Source organism: Zootoca vivipara, chromosome 2 (assembly GCF_963506605.1).
Source record: "Zootoca vivipara chromosome 2, rZooViv1.1, whole genome shotgun sequence".
NCBI lineage: Eukaryota > Metazoa > Chordata > Lepidosauria > Squamata > Lacertidae > Zootoca > Zootoca vivipara.
The window spans coordinates 19,236,872-19,257,637 of record NC_083277.1 but is presented as its reverse complement, the minus strand read 5'-3'; the positions used below and the strand labels follow the sequence as shown (position 1 = coordinate 19,257,637).

Genomic DNA, 20,766 nt, shown 5'->3' with positions numbered 1-20,766 from the left:
GGGCCATCCAGTCCAACCCCCTGCCAAGTGTGGGAGTGGCCGCCAGGACCACATAACACCGGTCCTGAGAGATCTACACTGGCTCCCAGTACGTTTCCGAGCACAATTCAAAGTGTTGGTACTGACCTTTAAAGCCTTAAACTGCCTCGGTCCAGTATACCTGAAGGGTATTCAGCCCGGACACTGAGATCCAGCACCGAGGGCCTTCTGGCGGTTCCCTCATTGCGAGAAGTGAGGTTACAGGGAACCAGACAGAGGGCCTTCTCGGTAGCGGCACCTGCCCTGCGGAACGCCCTTCCATCAGATGTCAAGGCAATAAGCAACTATTTTACTTTTTTAAAAGACAACTGAAGGCGGCCCTGTTTAGGGAAGTTTTTAATATTTGATGCTGTACTGTTTTTAATATTTGGTTGGAAGCCGCCCAGAGTGGCTAGGGAAACCCAGCCAGATGTACGGGGTATAAATAATAAATTGTTCATAGAATCATAGAATCATAGAGTTGGAAGAGACCACAAGGGCCATCCAGTCCAACCCCCTGCCAAGCAGGAAACACCATCAAAGCATTCTCGACATATGCCTGTCAAACCTCTGCTTAAAGACCTCCAAAGAAGGAGACTCCACCACACTCCTTGGTAGCAAATTCCACTGCCGAACAGCTCTTACTGTCAGGAAGAACAATCAGCTTGCTTGTTCTCCCTCAGCGTGAGGGGAAGGCAGCTCAGATCAGCAGCCTTATCGGCTGGGATCATTGTGCAATATTGGTGGTGTCTTGAAATTGGCTGCCCTGCAGAAGGTTACGTTCTACCATATGTGGTGGGATTGCAAAAAGGTAAAACTGTACTGGGAAATGATATACAATGAATTGAAGAAAATGTTGAAAATAACATTTGTTAAACAACCAGAAGCTTTCTTGTTAGGCATTTTAGGCCAAGATTTACCGAAAAAGAAGAGGACGCTATTTATGTACGCTACTACAGTGGCGAGAATCTTGATAGCACAAAATTGGAAGACTAGAGAAGTACCAACTAAACAACAATGGCAAGAAAAACTGATGAACTATGCAGAAATGGCAAAATTGACAGACAGACTTCGGGGGAAAGACAACAGTGACTTTGAAAGAGAATGGGAACCATTTATAATCTACTTGCAGAAACAAAGGAAGATATTGACTTGATGACAGGATTTAAATAAACACTCACACCTTTATCAACAAAAATATGTAGAAAATAAAGAAATAATATGTAGAAAATAAAGAAACAGCAGTGTGTAATAGGTGAAAAATAAATCAGAAGTCAAAGTTGGGGGAAGCCCAGGAGTGGTGGGAAGAGGGAATGCAATATGAATGTTATGGATATGTGATGTGTGTAATAATTGAAAAAGAAAATGGAATAAAAATTTAATAAATAAGAAAAAGAAATTGGCTGCCCTGCTCTCCCTTGGGCAATGAGTGATATATTCCTGCCTATTGCTGGGTCAAAAAAATTCCTGTGGGTGTGAATGGTTAGGGCTACACTGGGACCACACAGGAGGAAGTCTAGGAAGCCACCTCCTAGACTAGTTGTAAGAAAGAAGGCAGGAAGGAGTTGGGCTGGTAAGGGCAGACTTGAGGTCAGTGGGGCAATGTCCATTCGCCCTAATGGGCCAACCTTCCATGGCTGGGGGGCTCCCAGAGATAGCCAGCTTACTACATTCTGAAGTAGGTGAAACCATAAACATTGTCATCCCCGAAGAGCCACCACCACTACCATAAGGCCAACAAGTCCACAGTCTAGATAGAACAGCCTTTCTAAATGTTGGGTCCCCAGATATTGTTGGACTACAACCCCCATCATCCCTGGCCACCTTTGGTCCTGCTAGCTAGGGATCAAGGGAGTTATAGTCCAGGGGTCCCCAAACTAAGGCCCGGGGAGTCGGATGTGGCCCAGTCACCTTCTAAATCCGGCCCGCGGACGGTCCGGGAATCAGCATGTTTTTTACATGAGTAGAATGTGTCCTTTTATTAAAATGCATCTCTGGGTTATTTGTGGGGCCTGCCTGGTGTTTTTACATGAGTAGAATGTGTCCTTTTATTTAAAATGCCTCTCTGGGTTATTTGTGGGGCATAGGAATTTGTTCATATTTTTTTTTCAAAATATAGACCGGGCCCCCACAAGGTCTGAGGGACAGTGGACCGGCCCCCTGCTGAAAAAGTTTGCTGACCCCTGTTATAGTCCCTTGGACCCCTGTTATAGTCCCTTGGACCCCTATTGACCCTTGGAGACCCAAGGTTGAGAAAGGCTGGTCTTGATTTCCACTGTGTTGCCACTAGCGTTCAAGTGGTGATTGGGGGTGGAGAAGGAAGGCGGCAATGCCACTGAAGGATAGGGAGACACCGTTATGGAGGTTGTGGGAAGAGGAGAGAGAGCTTAGAGCTATGGAGAATTGTTGAGGTGGGAATGTAGCTCATGTAGAAGATTCCAGATTCAATCCCTGGCTTTTCAAGGAAGGTACTAAGAGATACGCATGTCTCAGATCCTGGAGAGAGTCTAGTAGTGTGGACCAGTGTTCTTCAACCGCATGTCTCCAGATGTTGTAGGACTAGCCAGGAATGTTGGAAGTTGGAGTCCAACCACGTATGGAGACATGAGGTTGAAGAACACAGGTGTCAACAGTCCTGAACTGGATGGCAAGATGGGTCTGACTCAGTAGAAAGCAGCGTCCTAGGCTCATTTCTGCATGCTGCAGCAGCACCAAGGAGGACTCTTGACTTTCCACCATGAGGAGTTTTGTGCATGCAACTGTTCAGTTTAAGAATTTTGGCCAATTTTGCAAAAAATGGAAGTCGAAAACCAGAGTTATGTATACAGTATTTACACCAATGCATCCTTTGCTACAACTCATTACATTTTATTTTGCTAAACCAGTCGTGCTCTTTTCTGTATGTTTGCATTCTGTTCTTTGCTTGTTTCCTGCACGGATGCACACAGTTCTGCCTTCTTCAGATTAGCAGGCCATTCATTGTGGTTGCAGTCTTTTTTAAAAAACGGTATTTTAATGAAAAATCAAGTTATACATGGGGCCCCTACGAACACAGCCAAAAAATAATTTTGCCGATGAGGTGCGTTAACACCAAAGGTGACGTAGGGGGACCTTAAGACATCTCTGTGAGCTCATGCAGTACAGATCAAAAGTCAAAAACCAACAAAGGTGTCTAAGTGGAGTGGGTGGGGTGATGAACAGGTGTGCACATGCTCACAAAGCTCTTAAAAGTGGGTGAGGGGGAAAACAGCTTTGAATTTTGTAACATGGGGAACTGGATGGGCTGAAACATTCATCTAGATCAGTGGTTCCCAACAGGTGGTCCGCGGACCCCCAGGGGTCCGCGAGCTATGCCAGAGGGGTCCGCAAGATGCTATTAGAATAAAAAATATATTAAATATATTTTGTATGATAACAGATTTTTTGTTTTGGCCGCTTCCTGCATGAGCAGAGTCTAGCGCAAAACTAGCATTAGATAGAGGCAGTAGTTCTGCTGTATGCCGTTAGGTGGTGCTTTACAAACACTACTGTTTTGCAAAGAGGCAGCGCGCGCACTCTACTAACGCTCACCTCCCCAAGATGCTTTGCGCGCGTCGGCTTCATTTGTGTGCTACTGCGCAGGTACCCTGTCTTCTCCATTCCCCTCCCTCCTCCCTTTGCCTCTTTGCAAAACAGTAGTGTTTGTAAACCAAGCGTTGTTTTCCGCGGAAGCTACAGTTTGCGTAGTTAAAAATGGACCGTTGGTTAAAAAGTGGTTCGTTAAAACGACAAAGGCCTACAGATGAAGAGGAAGATAATGCATTTGATGTTCAAGCAAGTAAGTCAGTGACTCTCGAACCGATCTTGTCAGTGTCCATTGAACCTAAATCGTCGGCGTCCCTTGAACCTAACCCTTCCAAGATCAGTGTTAAGCTTACTGGAAAAATTAGATTAGGAATTAGGAATTAGATTTAGGATGAGGAATTAATGGGGGTCCTTGTCACAATAGCGGCTCGATGAGGGGTCCTCGAGAAAATTTTGTTGGGAACCCCTGATCTAGATAAATAGATGGAACATCATGAAAAGGTTACTACTGCTTGTTCTTATTAGACACTCAATTTCACATTAAGAGGGTGGAATTGGCGCACCAACCAACTCAGGATGAAGTATGGAGTGTGCAAGACTCTCAAGATTTCTGCTTAAAATCCTGCAAAACCACCAGGCACAGAAAGGACTGGGTGAACCCTGATGATGTTTCTAGAGCAGAGAAACCTCCATTTCCCAAGCACTCTGGTGGCAACTGTGTCTCCCTACTTTACAGGGGACAATCCTCTATTTGAAGGAGTCTTCTATAGGAAGGTCTGTCTAGTCCAGGTCTGTTTCAGTGATAAAGAACCATCAGAAAAGGGAGCAAAGGACCTGACGTTTCTCCACCACCTAGATAACAGACTGACACAGGTAACCTGGTCACAGTCTTTTCCTCTGCTGGGGAGGTGAAACTCGGAAAATTAAAATATCGTCGAAAAGTGCATTTATTTCAGTAATGCAACTTAAAAGATGAAACCAATATATGAGATAGATGCATGACATGCAAAGCAAGATAGGTCAAGCCTTTATTTGTTGTAATTGTAATTATTTGCCGGGTCAATTATAAATGGAATGGAATTAATGAAATGTAATAGCGATGTTTATTTTTGTATTATTGTAACTGTTTTATTATTGTGGAATTTCCAAAAGAAAGCATTTGTAAAAATTAAAAGAAAAATAAAAAAATAAAAAGTTGCATTACTGAAATAAATGCACTTTTCGACGATATTCTGATTTTCCGAGTTTCACCTGTACATGCAAATTGGCACATGCCGATCTAATGCAAATCTCTGCTGTCTCTTTTTGGGTGATGTATATGCGGCTACCCTAGGAAGCATTCTCACAATCATCTCCTTCCTCTCTGTGCTGTAGCTCTGCAATTATATACTGTATATATAGGGGTGTGTGTGTGTGTGCGTGTGTGTGTGTATATACTGCAAGCTTGAAGCAGAAGATCTCCTAACCTGTACCTGATGCTGATTGGCTTGCCCCTCCATGATGTCACTCCGAAGCCGGATCCCAATCCCCAGAGCAAATCTGCTCTTCTAAAACCACGGCAGCAAAAAGTCATGGGTGCATAAATGCAAACGTGGAGAAATTAAGGTTCTGAAGCCAGGAGGAAGCCAGGCTCACCCCATGGCAGAGGAGGGACGTGCCTTTTGTCTTACGTTACGCCGGCCCTCACCCTGTAGAACTGGTTTGCCAAGATGGATTAAGAGGAGACGTATCCAGAGTTAAACCATGACTGTTTGCTCTTGTGAGATGGGCTTCAAGAGCATCACCCATCCAAGACTAAGGGCAGCCAGACTAGGCATGATGTTGACTTCATCAATACAATTAATGTGCATGTGTTTTGTTACATAAGCAGATCTGGGACTCGTGAGGGTGGGAAGAATTAAATTCTCTCTCCCAGCTAAATTTGCCCCTCCAAAGGATCCACTTCCATTCCAGGGGATGCAAATACAGTGGTGCCTCGCAAGACGAATTTAATTCGTTCCGCGAGTGAGTCAATTTCTTTTGCGAAAAATTCGTCTTGCGAATTGCGGTTTCCCATAGGAATGCATGGAAATTTCTCTTTTTTTGCCCATAGGAACGCATTAATTAAATTTCAATGCATTCCTATGGGAAACTGCAATTTGCAAGACGAATTTTTCGCAAGACGAATTCGTCTTGCGAGTCACCATCAGATCGCAAGACGCATTCGTATTGCGAAAAATTCATCTTGCAGGGCATTCGTCTTGTGAGGTACCACTGTAGCAGCTCCGGAGAGTTGTTTTGTGTTCAGTTTAGCAGGGAGTGAAATAACTGAACTACCTCTCTGCACCCCGTAAGGTCCCAGGCTGCTTAGGCGTCTTTGAGGCCGGGGCTGTTGAAGTTCAGTAGCTCATTGTGACAGCCCCTAGACAGCCACACCCCAAGGAGTTGTTGTTGTTGTTTTTAAAGAAAAAAGCAGGTATCAATCCATTATATCAGCTGCTATCAACTTCTGACTTCCCCTGTGCTACAGTGAAACTTGAAAGCCTCATTATCACCTCATTCACTTTCCAGAGCAGTAACCCCGCCTCTCCTGTAGATGAGGTCATCGCTCTCACTCCGAGAAAAATCCCAGATCTGTACTCCCCTGTGTTCCCTTGCCCACGACACCCCTGCTTGCTTACATAACAAACAAAAAAACCCACATGCACTTTAATTTAATTCATGCCTAGTGTGCCCCTAAGATTCCTTTGTGAGTGTATCCTACTTCTAAACCACCCTGGCAGAGAGAGCAGCAGGATCAGACCAAGCCTGCACTAGGTATTGAGCCAAGGATGCTGAAGGCATTTGTCAGCTGCTGCCCTCCTTTCTGGGGCATATTCCAGCATAGGCAGGAGAAAACTGGCAAGCGGAGATGCCTGGTGCTTGGGCCAGCTGTATTTATCCGTGAGGATATGGTAGAGGCCATAGGGAGAGAGCCAGGACATCCGAAGGAGAGCACCTGCCGAAGGAGAGAGGGGGAAAGTAGCCGCAGTCATGTTCTGGAAACCTGTTAGATTCCTCCTGGGGACAAGGGCAGGGACACTGACTTGGGCCAAGGTTATGGGTGTCAACAGTGCTGCGCCGCTTCCGAGGCCTCGCGAGAAACCGGAAGTTGCACTGGAGTCCCGCGTTGTGGGTGCTAAGCCCAGGGCCCCCTGGAGCTGTCACCTATAGACGAGGGTGTTGCATTTTTCCTTTACAAATTTGTCTTTTGCAATTGCACTAGGCAAGTGCAGAATTTCATACAAGACTTGGGCCTGACTATGCAAAGGCCTGACTATGCGATCCTATGCAATAGTGTAGTGCCAAATTCAGAAGCAAAAGGTCCTTCATGACAGCCACAGCCCCTTCTAAAATGATACAACCTTTGAGGATAATACAATCATCATAAAATTAAACATGCATTGCAAACATCACTGCAGATCGCCATGTGTTGCCTTTCAGCTAGATCTACTATTTTCTGTGCATAATATTAATATTAATAATCATATAATTTTATCAATAATAATAATAATAATAACAATAATAATAATAATAAGTGAATTAGACTTCTTCTGAAAAGCTCTCTGCAGAAATAGTATCAGTCCTTTGACACCCCACCCCCCACCGCCAACCCCTCCCACTGGATCTCTGCTCTTATCTCCAACTCCCGCTGCAATCTCACCTTGTCTGTTGAAAAATGTTGTTGCCCGCTTCCAGAACAAAGCAACTTTGGGTGGGATTCTGCCCAGGAGTTCGATGATCCGAGCCACGTGATCTGAAAGGGGGGGAGGGGGACGGGACAAAGTTAGAAGCTTTACTGTACGGTTTCTCCTATCAAATGGAGTTTAAGAAGACAGGCTAGATTCTGACCTACCATCATCCCTGGAAAAATATTGCCCAGCCTGGGGATCAAAGAGACGGTCTCCAGTGGCCAGTTCAAAAACCTGCAGGATGACACACAACACACATTGAGTAAGTCCATTGTGAGCCAATTCATAAAGGTAAAGGGACCCTGACCATTAGTCCAGTCGTGACCGACTCTGGGGTTGCGGCGTTCATCTTGCTTTATTGGCCGAGGGAGCCTGCGTACAGCTTCCGGGTCATGTGGCCAGCATGACTAAGCCGCTTCTGGCGAACCAGAGCAGCACATGGGAACGCCGTTTACCTTCCCACTGTAGTGGTACATATTTATCTGCTTGCACTTTGACATGCTTTCTAACTGCTAGGTTGGCAGGAGCTGGGACCAAGCAACGGGAGCTCACCCTGTCACAGGGATTCGAACCGCCGACCTTCTGATCAGCAAGCCCTAGGCTCTGTGGTTTAGCCCACAGCGCCACCCGCGTCCCTTGAGCCAATTCATATGGCCAATAAATACATTTGTTTCTACAATACACTTAGCAGTTTGATCCGAATGACTGTAAATATTAAAATATGCACTTTATGTTTCTGAACCATTTTCACAATGAGTAAACTAGCAGAGAGAAAAGTGTGAGACACACACAGGAGTCTCCAGGCAGGTATGTGTATCGAGGGTAAAATCTCAACTATGGTCAATCTCAAAGGTGCCTCCAGGCTATTTTACAGGAGGGATTCCATTTTTTATATACAGTGGTACCTCGGTTTATGAACACAATTGGTTCCGGAAGTCTGTTCATAAACTGAAGCGTTCATAAACTGAAGTGAACTTTCCCATTGAAAGTAGTGGAAAGTGAATTAATCCATTCCAGATGGGTCCGTGGTGTTCATAAACTGAAAATTCGTAAAACGAGGTGTTCATAAACCAAGGTTCCACTGTATATATTTCTGTTTTAGAGTTTAGAATATTCATTTAAACAACCTTAAAACATCATTGACTTCCCTTCTTCTCTTTCCATGGTTGATTTTGCACAACACAAATCGCCACATGTTTTACATAAACCAAGCCATTCAGTATTCCATTATTACATCCATTATTTACACTGCTGAATTTATCTTAATGCTGCCATCGTTTTCAAGTGCAATTTCCCCCATATATTCCAAAAAAACATTTTCCAATCTTCTTTAAATGTATGTTCTTTTTGTTCTCTTATTCTGTGTGTTAGGTCCACAAGCTGCGTATATTCCATCAGTTTAAGTTGCCATTCTTCTTTAGTTGGGACCTCGCTCGTTTTCCTTTTTTGGGCTAACAAAACACAAGCCAAGGCAGTGGCATACATAAACAACCTTATTTGACAACTGGGAATTTCCACATGCCATAAATCTAGGGTTGCACATTTAAAGTGGATTGAAGCACTCTGTCGCCCTGGCACGAGAAATTCACAGATAAGCACAGCTTTTTTTGCAGCTTGCCGAGTGGCGAAAAATGAATGAATGAATGATGAATGGGAAGACATGTAAACACCCCACAAGCAAATCAGGGTGAAGGCAGGATGGCTGCTCATTGTCATATAACCACTCCAGAAACAAACCAGAATGAATGTTCAATAAATCCTGGACATAATCTAAGCACTGCATAAGATTTGTGCAAACAAATTGGGATGAACGTTGAGCAAAAAGGTCATTGGGAGGAGTCCCAAGGCTATCAGTTCATATCTCTGGCTGCCCAGTTCTTATCTTCCATGTTCTCCTTTTTGAATACAGTAGATGGTTGGGATTCTAAAGGCAAGAAGCAGCAGCAGTAGCAGCGTCATTGCCGGAGGAACATTCCTTACCAGGCACGCTGTGCTCCAGATATCCGCTGGGGTGCCGTAATCTAATCCGAGGAGGACCTCCAAGGCTCTGTAAGGCTGGGTCTGGATCTTCTTGGAGAAGGGCTTGTACTGGAACAAAAGGGACAACGGGCTGAGTGAGAGTGGGTGGCCCAGATGCACCTTTGGATAAGCAGGCGGCCTAAAACAGCGGCAAATCCTTGAAGACATAATACTGGGCAGGATTATTTTACTCATTTGTTCATTTCATAAGATTTAAAAACTGCTTGATAGCAAAACCAAAACCAAAACCACCCTCAAAGCAATTTACAAAACCATAAAAGGTTTAAAAGGTAAAGGTAAAGGACCCCTGTCTGTTAAGTCCTGTCGCGAACGACTCTGGGGTTGCGGCGCTCATCTCGCTTTACTGGCCAAGGGAGCTGGCGTTTGTCCGCATACAGTTTTTCCGGGTCATGTGGCCAGCATGACTACGCCGCTTCCGGCGAAAACAAAGCAGCACACGAAAACGCCGTTTACCTTCCCGCTGGAGCGGTACCTGTTTACCTACTTGCACTTTGACGTGCTTTCGAACTGCTAGGTGGGCAGGAGCAGGGACCGAGCAACGGGAGCTCGCCCCATTGCGGGGATTCGAACCGCCGACCTTCCGAACGGCAAGCCCTAGGCTCAGTGGTTTTATTAAGGATGCAGACCTGGGAGTAAGCCCCACTGCAGTCAACAGCACATGGTTAGGACTGTACTTTTCAGAGGAGGTATATATATACCTCCGTATATAGCAGTTTGGGGGGCGACAACAGGTGGAGAGGGCTTTTGCCTTAGAATCAGTGCTTTTCTTCTTACAAAAATGTTTAGGGGTATTCTCATTTTCCTACTCATATTGAAATACTGCCCCCCCCAATGAGGCCAAACTTAGATTCACAAAAATGTTTAGGGGGTATGCGTTACCCCCCCCCCCCCCGCGCGTCCCCCAAGAAAAAAGCACTGCTTAGAATCATAATACCGGTAATAGAATTGTGGGGTTGGAAGGGACCACAGGGGTCATCTCGTCCAACCTCCTGCAATGCAGGAATCTTTGGCCCCATGTGGGACTCAAACCCACAACCCTGAGATTAAGAGTTGTATGCTCTACTGACTGAGCTATGGGGCTGCCTTCCTGCTCAACTTGGTGGCATCTGATAGTCCACTGGGGGAAAGGGAGTGCTGGACTAGAGGGGTATTTAGACAGAGCTGACCGGGCTCTTCTTACATATTCACACTTGCCTGTCCTGATGTTCATGGCTGCCTTTTCCCCAGCTTAAAAGACCAGTGGCGTAAAGGTAAAGGAGCCCCTGACCATCAGGTCCAGTCGTGTCCGACTCTGGGGTCATGGCGCTCATCTCGCTCTATAGGCCGAGGGAGCCGGCGTTTGTCCGCAGACAGCTTCCGGGTCATGTGGCCAGCATGACAAAGCTGCTTCTGGCGAACCAGAACAGCTCACGGAAACACCGTTTACCTTCCCGCCGGAGCGGTCCCTATTTATCTACTTGCATTTTGATGTGCTTATGAACTGCTAGGTGGGCAGGAGCTGGACCGAGCAACGGGAGCTCACCCCGTCGCAGGGATTCGAACCGCCAACCTTCTGATCAGCAAGCCCTAGACTCTGTGGTTTAACCCACAGCGCCACCACCTGCAACACAGCCTTGGGCAGAAAGCTCTTGTATTTTGTTCTTGGCAGGTGGCAAAGGGACAGATGCCTCTGCCAAGTTTTAGTTTCTCATTTTTCCAATTTCAATTGGATTGTTTTAAAATGAAGATTGAATAAAAATGTATCATTTTTTCCAGCTTCTATGGTAGTTTGTGATTTATTTTTTTGTATAAAAATGAAGCTCCTCATTAAAAAGTCATCAGCATTTTTTATACGAGTTTCTCCTACACACACATTTCTGTGAGGTTATTCCCCAATATTCATATATTTTGGAATCAATTTCCTCAAATACAATGCACTTTTGTACATTATTGTCTCTATGAACTTTTATGCATGCTTGGCACTAATACAGTGGTAACTCGCAAGACGAATGCCTTGTGCAACGAAAAACTCGCGAGACGAAAGCGTCTTGCGATGTTTTTGGTGACTCGCAAGACAAAGTTTTCAATGGCCGTGCTTCGCAAGATGAAATTATCGCTAGACGAAGCGACTCGCGGCACAAATTAATTTTGTCTTGCGAGGCACCACTGTATCTGCATTTTTTTTGGCAGGGCAACACATGACTTGGCTGGAAAACTGCACAAGATTCAGAGAAGCAAAATTTTGAAGCAAGAAGAAGAAGAGGAGGAGGAGGAGTTTGAGTTTGGATTTGATATCCCACTTTATCACCACCCAAAGGAGTCTCAAAGCGGCTAACATTCTCCTTTCCTTTCCTCCCCCACAACAAACACTCTGTGAGGTGAGTGAGGCTAAGAGACTTCAGAGAAGTGTGACTAGCCCAAGATCACCCAGCAGCTGCATGTGGAGGAGCAGGGAAGCGAACCCAGTTCACCAGATTACGAGTCCACCGCTCTTAACCACTACACCACACTGGCTCTCTTCAGTTTGAAGAGTTGAGCGCTCAGTTTGAGCGTTGTTGCGGATCATGCAAATTGAGTGTGTTCACCTTTAAGCACGAACTGACGGATTTCCCCTCCATCCCTACTACTTGTGGCGGTCTTGTCAAAAAGCTTAACTAGCCAGCTATGGGGTGATGCCCTCCCTGGTGCACTTCAAGGGAGAGCAATGTACTAACAAGCAACGATGGCAGAAAAGGGATGGGTGGCTGTGCTCTCATAGACTCACCGTCCAGCAGGCACTTCCCAGGTCCGCAATTTTCACTCCCAATTCCATGAGGTTGCAGCAATCCAGGACAGCAGCCACGTCCTCCCCTGGACAGAACCAACACGAGGAAATAAGCTCCGGAGGCAATAGAAAACCGTAGGTTATATATCCCTTATTGCACCTGTATTTCACACCAGCCCTGACTCAACAGCAGCAGTGTGAGATCTCATCCCGACGGAAACCAATTCCGAAAGAAGACCATAAATGTATCTTGCAAGCTTCAGCCCAGGAGGGGTCAGCTGCAAATTATAGCACAGCAGACCCTCCAAGTGCCCCTATTTTCCAGAGACAGTCCCGGATTTACAGAAGCCATCCTGGTTTCTGATTTGATCCCAGAATGTCTTGCTTTTCCTTAGGACATCCCTATATTAATTGGAGAAATGTTGGCAGGTATAGAGTCATGCGACCCCCGAGCCAAGGAGATAAGTAACTATACCTTTAGAAGGCAGCCCTGTATAGGGAAGGTTTTTTTAAAAAAAACATTTAATGTTTTGCTATGTTTTTGTATAGGTTGGAAGCTGTCCAGAGTGGCTGGGGCAACCCAATCAGATGGATGGGGTATAAGTATTATTATTATTATTATTATTATTATTATTATTATTGAATAGGATGTCCCTAGTTTCATTACAGAAATGCTGGAGGGTATGGCATAGGCCAGGCATCCCCAAACTTCGGCCCTCCAGATGTTTTGGACTACAATTCCCATCATCCCTGACCACTGGTCCTCTTAGCTAGGGATCATGGGAGTTGTAGGCCAAAACATCTGGAGGGCCGCAGTTTGGGGATGCCTGGCATAGGCATTGCCACCCTCTCCCAATTAACCTCCATCTCCTGAGTTGGCAACCCTAGGGCCTGCCCACCACCAGCATGCGGCTCCAGAAGTTAACCCGCAAGGGGCTGCAGCCCTTGACCTAAGAAAAATGGTTCCCCACCCCTGGCCAGAAGTGACCAAAAAGGGATTCCTCAGAGTTCCTGGGTGGACGTGCTCTCCCCTTCCAAACAAACCGCGGCCTTTTCTCCTGCGCGGCGTACCTGGCCTCTTGGGCTCGGCTCCTGTGCCGTGTTCCTGGAAAGCCACCTTGTGGAGAAGCGTCTGCAGGCTCCCTTCCGCGACGCAGAGCAGGATGTTCTCCGGTTTGATGTCTGCATGGATGATGCGACACTCCTTGTGCAAGAAATGCAAGCCTTGGAGAACCTGCCGCGAAGCAGAGGCAATCAGTGGCCCAAAGCTGTTCCATGTGTATTGCGTTGGTATTTTTGCGGTACTGAAGAACATAAAGAAGAAACTCCAGAGTTGGAGAGTGGGGCTCAGAGGCATGGTGGTCTGTGGGGTGTTTGGAGATCGAAGACCCATATCTCTTTCTGCAGCAGGGCCCCTGTCTCCAGCACCCTAGAGCCACATACCTGCCAAGTTCCTCTCTGAAAAATAAGGGACCGGACCAAAATCAGCATACCGGAAGTAGCGCGGCAGCCATTTTGGAACTGGGCGGAGCATGCTCAGAAGTGACTTTTGATGCTGCTGTGCCCAGTTCCAAAATGGCTGCCGCACCAGAAGTTGCACCAAAATAAACCAGGGGAAAACAAAAAAATCCGTTTTTTCGGCTGGAGACAGCTGGAAAAACGGGGGTTTCCCGGGGAAAACAGGAGACTTGGCAGCTATGTAGAGCCGTACGATCAGCATGGAAGGGGAGCTGAGAAGAAGTCTTCTCACCCTTTGGGCTGACTGGAGCTCATTAGAGTCACAGGGGATGTGAGTTAGCCAAGGAGGATTGGCTCCTGGGATCACTCTGGAGAAGGCGTGTGGAAAGAAGTAGAGTCGCTCTCTATGTCCAAAACTAAGTATTTAGGAACACTGAAAACACAAGGGGCTTCCAAGGGAATGCTGTGCAAGTTCTATAATGTACAAAACGCCAGACACTCCAAAAGAATATCTCCAAATCAAGATACTGGGTGTGTATCTGAAGAAGTGTGCATGCACACAAAAGCTCATACCTATGACAAACTTAGTTGGTCTCTAAGGTGCCACTGGAAGGATTTTTATTTATTTATTTTTTGACTGCGTCAGACCAACACGGCTACCTACCTGTAGAACTAATCTCCAAATCAGTTGCTCATGTATGTGCACAGAAAATAAACAGAAGTAGCTAAAAGGCAACACCTTGCATTGGTCGTTGTAATGCATCTGTGAGTATTATTATTGTAGAATTATAAGATTATTGTATAATCTTAGAAGGGGGTGTGGCTATCATGAAGAGGCCCTGCGCTTCTGAATTTGCTGCTACGGTACGGATAGGTATTTGCCTTTAAAAAAATCTGTCATGGACTGGATGTGCGGACACCTCAGGAAGGAAAAGGAGGGTGTAGCATTGACTGGCTGTGATTGGCGGGAAGTATGGGAGACCTCCGGATTGGCCTTGTTAAGTCTCTCATTCCGGGAGAAAATAATTCTGCACATGCTCAGAAACACCTAGGTGCCAGAGTCGCTTACCAACTTTGCACATGACACAGGAGGGGGATGTGCCAGGGACTCAAGCAGCCCCTGCGGAGGGGGCGGAAACAGCCCGATTTCCATAACCCGCAGCGACTTTTCCCCTTCAGTTTTTGGAGGGGAAAAGTGCGGGTTATGGTCTGTAAAATACGGTAAAAATTTTTTGCTTCGGGGGGGCAGCTGCCCCCCCTGCCCCTCGCTGGGTATGCCCATGAATGGGAAGACACATGAATTTATACTGAGCATGCATGGATTCTGGTGAGGCCGGGGCTATGAAGAGTTCTCCCCTCCAGCCACCCAAGGCATCATTTGCTGCAACTGTTGCCTGAGAAACATCCCCACAGCAACTGCCTTGGTGCATCTTGGCCGGCCCTGATGCTGCCTGGCTCAGCTCTCCAGGTAACCCTGTACTTACTTACCTGTTGCGTTGCTTTCTTCACAAAGGGCAACGGGAGGCCCTGGACTCCTTGGCTGCTCAGCAGAGACTGCAGAGAAGGCCCCAGCAGCTCAAACACTAAGCACACATGTGGGAGGAGAGATTGTCAGGGATCCAGTAACTGGGAAACTGCTGGAATTTGGTTCACTTCAGCCGCAGCTCCCCAGGGTCTCATGCAGAGGGAGTGGAGGATGTGAGAAACAGCTTCCAGAGAACTGTGTCCCAGAAGGAAAGTTAACTGGGAGAGATCATCAGGGGGTTTGCGCTGGGTGTTCACCAGTATGCAGATGATAACCAGCTCTACCTCTCCTTTAAATCGGAACCAGTGAAGGCGGTGAAGGTCCTGTGTGAGTGCCTGGAGGCGGTTGGAGGATGGATGGCAGATATCAGACTGAGGTTGAATCCTGACAAGACAGAAGTACAGTGGTACCTCGGTTTGCGACCGCAATCCATTCCGCGGAGGCGATTGCTCGCTGAAGGCACGCTTCTGCGCGTGCGCGAAGCGCTGATAGAGCGCTTCTGTGCATCTGACGCCGCAGAACCCGGATGCAAACCCTTCCGGGTCCGTGGCATTCGCTCACCAAAGTGTTCGTAAATGGAGGTAGTCGTAAACCGAGGTTCCACTGTACTGTTTTGGGGGGACAGGGTGGGTGGGGGGTGGGGGGACTCCCTGGTCCTGAATGGGGTACCTGTGCCCCTGAAGGACCAGCTGCACAGCCTGGGAGTCATTTTGGACTCACAGCTGTCCAGGGCAGCTGTCTACCAGCTCCATCTGGTACGCAGACTGTCTTGCCAAAGTGGTGCATGCTCTGGTTATCTCCCGCTTGGACTACTGCATTGCACTCTACATGGGGCTACCTTTGAAGGTGACTCGGAAACTACAACTCATCCAGAAGCGGCTACCAGGGACCATATAACACTGGGCGGCTTCCAACAGAAATATTAAAATACAATAATTTATTAAACATTAAAAGCTTCCCTAAACAGGGCTGCCTTCAGATATCCTCTAAAAGCCTGGTAGTTGTTTTTCTCTTTGACATCTGGTGGGAGGGCGTTCCACAGGGCGGGTGCCACTACCGAGAAGGCCCTCTGCCTGGTTCCCTGCAACTTGGCCCCAAACGGCTTCAGCCCAGTATACCTAAATGGCATCTGTCCAGTATACCTGAAGGAGCGTCTCCAGCCCCATTGTTCTGCCCGACACTAAGGTCCAGCTCCGAGGGCGTTCAGGCAGTTCCCTCACTGCAAGAAGTGAGGTTACAGGGAACAAGGCAGAGGGCCTTCTCAGTAGTGGTGCCTGCCCTCCCATTAGATGCCAAGGAAATAAACAACTATCTGACTTTTAGAAGACAACTGAAGGCAGCTCTGTATAGGGAAGTTTTTAATGTTTGATGTTTCACTGTGCTTAATGTTTTTAATTTGTTGGAAGCCGCCCAGAGTGGCTGAGGCAACCCAGTCAGATGGGCAGCATATAAAGGAAAATACAGTCAAACCTTGGTTATCGAATGTAATCCATTCCGGAAGGCTGTTCGGCTTCCAAAATGTTTGACAACCAAGGCGCGGCTTCCGATTGGCTGCAGGAGCTTCCTGCACTCAAGTGGAAGCCGCGTCGGATGTTCGGCTTCCAAAAGCATTCAAAAACCGGAATACTTAATTCTGGCTTTTCGGAGTTCGGGAGCCAAAATGTTCCAAAACTGAGGCATTTGGGAACTGAGGTTTGACTATAATGATGTTGATTATTATAGCGAATTCCGTTAAGGACAGCTGGGTGTGTTAGGACAGCAGCTTAGTACAATAGCAGTGGAAATGTCCAACCTTGTTTAAAAGCAATGCCCTGTCCAGCTTTTTGTGCCCTTGTATTGCATTATCTACCAGTCAAAGGATATGGAAGCCATTGTCTCCAATCATTTTGAAATCGTCCAGGAAGTGGATGACATGGTCGCTGGCTTGGTCTCTCCTCCTCTTGCTGTTCACCTGCAGAAATATAAATAAGGAGTGTGCACAAATTACTTTTATGAGGCCTTTGACAGCCTCCGGATGGCTTGCGATTAGAGGAGGTATCAACCGTGTTTGAAATGGCCCATTAACGTAGGAATGGCATCATTAGTAGTACTAGTATTAATTATACACCTTTCATCTTGAGCTCCTAGGGCTGGTTACGATAATTTAAAAAACAGTGTTAAAACAGTTTAATACAGCTTGCAATATTTTTTAGGTGTGCCCTAAAAATATGCATCTCAAGGGTCATAACCTTCAGGGGGTTTGGAAGAAAAGAGCTGGTTTGCAGGGGTAGCTAGTTCAGGAGGGCGAACAGCAGGGCTGTCTTAAGCATGCCCGGCGCCGGGAGGTGGCTCTGGGCGCGGCGCTGCTTTAGCGCAGCATGGCGGAGGCGGGCAAGGGCGGCGAGCTGATGCCGGGAGGCGCTGCGCCCAGCCTCCGCCTCTTCCCTGGCACCCCTGCCACTAGCCTCTATGGGTAAGATGCCCCTGGCGAACAGGGCACTTGTCCCACCAAGCTCAGTCCTCTTCCAGCCCCTACCTATCAGCCTTCTCAGTTTATCAGTCCATAGGGTGGTACCAGCTAACGGCTCCGCCACCCCCGTCTCAGCATTGCACTCAGCAGGGGAGAGGATGAAACACAGCTGGTTCAGGTTGGCTCTGCCTGCCGTCAGCTCCGTCGCCACCTACTGTTGGCCTCCTGCCTTACACCCTACCGGCCCCAATGGGCCACCAGTCCCCCAACTGGCGGTTTGTTACCTACGCAGCGAAGGAGCATGACTTCATCCAGGGCTGCCTCAGCAAAATCCTCCCCGCCCTTGGGCACCTTGACAGCCACACACCTCTTCTTCCTGAAAGATGATGCATAGATTGAGAGCGAGAACTGATCTCCGGGCTCTGAACTGTTTTGCAGCCCTCTTCCAACTGTTTCAAGGATGGGTTCAAACCTCTCCACCCAGTCAGCAGAAGATCCTTGACCAGGCACTCCTTTCCTCACCCCCCATGATATAGCAGCCTACTTTGGAAGGTTGTTGTGAGGAGTAAACGATATGAGGGGCCTCGTGTTTGCTGCCCTGAGCTCCTTTGAGGAAAGGCCAGCCCTTTCTCAGCCAACAGAATGTGTTCCTACCACATGACTGGCCTCTGTAGTTTGGAGCAGGCCATTTTTGTTTACTTACCCCAAGTCTTGGCAAAGCCAGACCGTTGAGAAGTAGCCGCACCCGAGATTCTGCGCTACGTGGTACCTTCCATTGAACACCTCTCCTTTCCTCACGGGATAGTAACCTTCTGCACAAAGGAAGGGAGGATGAACAGGCGTTAATGAAAGACAGCAAGAGACTTAGGCTCTGCAGGTCATGCAATAGTATAAATCTTCCAAGGCTGAAGAGTGGAAGGTGTGAAGCCTCCGATGGTAAGAATTTGAGAGATTCCCTGCAATTCTGTTCATAGAGACATAGTGGACTACGCAATCTGGCGAAAACATCCCTATCTTCTATATTACACCTGTATTCTCCCATTCTAGTAAACAGGGTATGATTTATGGAATGACAAAGAAACAGCTATTTCTGTATTCCCCCCCCCTCCAAAAAAAGGAAAAATAGAGAAAATAGGGTGCCGATATGGCAGCAACCCAGATATGCTTGGTGCCAAAGGAAAATTACTTTTATGGCAACAGAAGTGTGCATGCACACGAAAGCTCATACCAAAGTATAAACTTAGTTGGTCTTTAAGGTGCTACTGAAGGAATTTTTTTATTTTGCTTCTACTCAGACCAACACGGCTACCTACCTGTAACTAGTTTTATGGCAACAGATTAGTTTTTAATTAATAGTTCTACTTGGGTGGGGAAAACAGCTGTTTGGTGATGCTGGCTCATTTGCTGGTTGTTATGTACTGCTGATTGGTTCGCAGGAGCCACCCAATCCAGCTCCAGGTGGAAGTGAATCAGCAACCTGATTGGCCTGCAGGAGCAGCCAATCAGGCTGCTGGCATAAGTCAATCCGCAACCTGATCAGCCCACAGGTGCAGCCCTGAAGTAGCCAATCACGCAAGGCCCATTGTGTAAAGAATGAATTTCACTGATGGAAAAGCTGGTTGTTATAAAATTGTGACCAGCTTCTCCCCCCCCCCCCCCCGGCTAGGAGCAATAGCTGGTGTGCAATGAGTGCCTGGCGTGCTCTGGTCCATGGGGTCACGAAGAGTCGGACACGACTAAACGACTAAACAACAACAACAATCATGTGTCTGGGAATGATAGGAGCTGTGGACAGTCCATCTTGGGGGAAGGCCGAATTGGACATTGTGGAGGGGTTCACCTGCGGCCCTCTTGTTATTGCTGGACTTCCTCTCCCATCAGCCACAGCCAGCCGGGCCAGTGCTATGGGATGATGGGGTTGGAGTCCAACAACATCTGGGAGGGCCACAGGATAGCCACCCCCCAAGGAGACCAACCTGCATTCTTTAGCTGCAATTCACAGGGGGGGTGGACTGGATGACCATTGGGGTCCCTTCCACGCAGTCTATGTCCCCTGACTTTTCTGGATCCATTTGCCCATCTGACTAGCAGCCGGAAATATTCCCTCATCTATAAAGCTTTCTGGATAACCTTTTGCTGGCTGCTGTATCTCAACCTAATTGACCTTCCGCGTAGACGAGGGTAGGGAGCACAGCCTCCTTTGAGGGGGTGATAAATGTCACAAAGAAATTAAATGACACAGCTTGGGGCAAGACCTGTGCCTGCCACTTCCTCCCAACTTACCTGCGCAGGAGGCCGAGGCCTCCTTCTGCCACTCACACCCATCCATAGCAGGTGTGCAGCCCTCTCTCTCAAGGATGCTCAGAATTCTCCAGGGTTGAAGAAGCTTCACATCTAAGGGCAGAAACATTTAACTCTTACCCCTCAAGCTGCAAAGCTAACTGAACAGAACTCTGCCTTAAGCCATCACTGCAAAGACCACTTTGTCAGGTGAAAATAATTCAGAGGAATTCTGCAGTTCTACAGCATGGAGAGGGGGAATCTGTAGAGGTCACAGGATTCCGATGCCCAACAAGGCCAACTGTCAGAGGGTCGTCGTGGCCACTCTAGAGTAACTCCTCTTGAGTCCAGTTTGTCTTTAAAGACGTTTATTGTGCTATTTATTTACAGTGTAGAGACAGCTTAAAACATGGGGGAAATGTTTAAGCTTTTTTTTTTGTTAACTTTGTTTATGTTAAATATGTATTCTGTAGTTGACCTTCTTTGTAATGTTTTATTTTGAAATCTTTAAGATGATATTTCAGTTTTCTGCTAATTACCGTATGTTGCTTTGACTGTACAGTCATACCTCGGTTTGAGAACGCTCTGGTTTGAGTACTTTCAGTTTAAGTACTCCGCGGACCTGGAAGTGTTTACTTCCAGGTTCTGTGACACGCACATGCGCAGAAGCGATCTGCGCAGTTCGTGCATGCACAGAAGCGCTCTAGTGGCGCGTTGCGCATGCGCGCTATCGGCGCTCGGTTTAAGTACTTTTTGGGGAGTGAATGGCACCCCGGAACCAATTGAGTACTTAAACCAAGGTACCACTGTATACTAGGGCGTGTTGGTTTTTTCCACCTTTAAAAATCCTGATTTGAGGGGTGTTAAAAAGTTGTGGTATGATGAGGTAATTTGAAATCTATTTTGGTTCCTTGTAAATCTTGAGAGAACTACAATACAGTGGTACCCCACAAGATGAATGCCTCATGCAACGAAAAAC

The 20,766-nt window shown here is 47.1% G+C and overlaps 1 protein-coding gene across 1 annotated transcript; it reads right to left on the bottom strand.

Annotated features, from left to right (window-relative positions):
- Positions 1-5,696: 5,696 nt before the first annotated feature.
- LOC118080898 (SRSF protein kinase 3) lies at positions 5,697-20,566 on the bottom strand. The gene is made up of 11 exons (XM_060271240.1): positions 19,791-20,566; positions 18,211-18,319; positions 17,796-17,883; positions 16,922-17,009; positions 15,022-15,128; positions 13,147-13,309; positions 12,076-12,161; positions 9,273-9,380; positions 7,457-7,526; positions 7,265-7,357; positions 5,697-6,559 (listed from the first exon to the last, which is right to left on the bottom strand). The coding sequence occupies exons 1-11, from the start codon at positions 19,915-19,917 to the stop codon at positions 6,375-6,377; spliced, it is 1,224 nt and encodes a 407-aa protein (XP_060127223.1). The 5' UTR covers positions 19,918-20,566; the 3' UTR covers positions 5,697-6,374.
- Between the last annotated feature and the right edge of the window lie 200 nt (positions 20,567-20,766).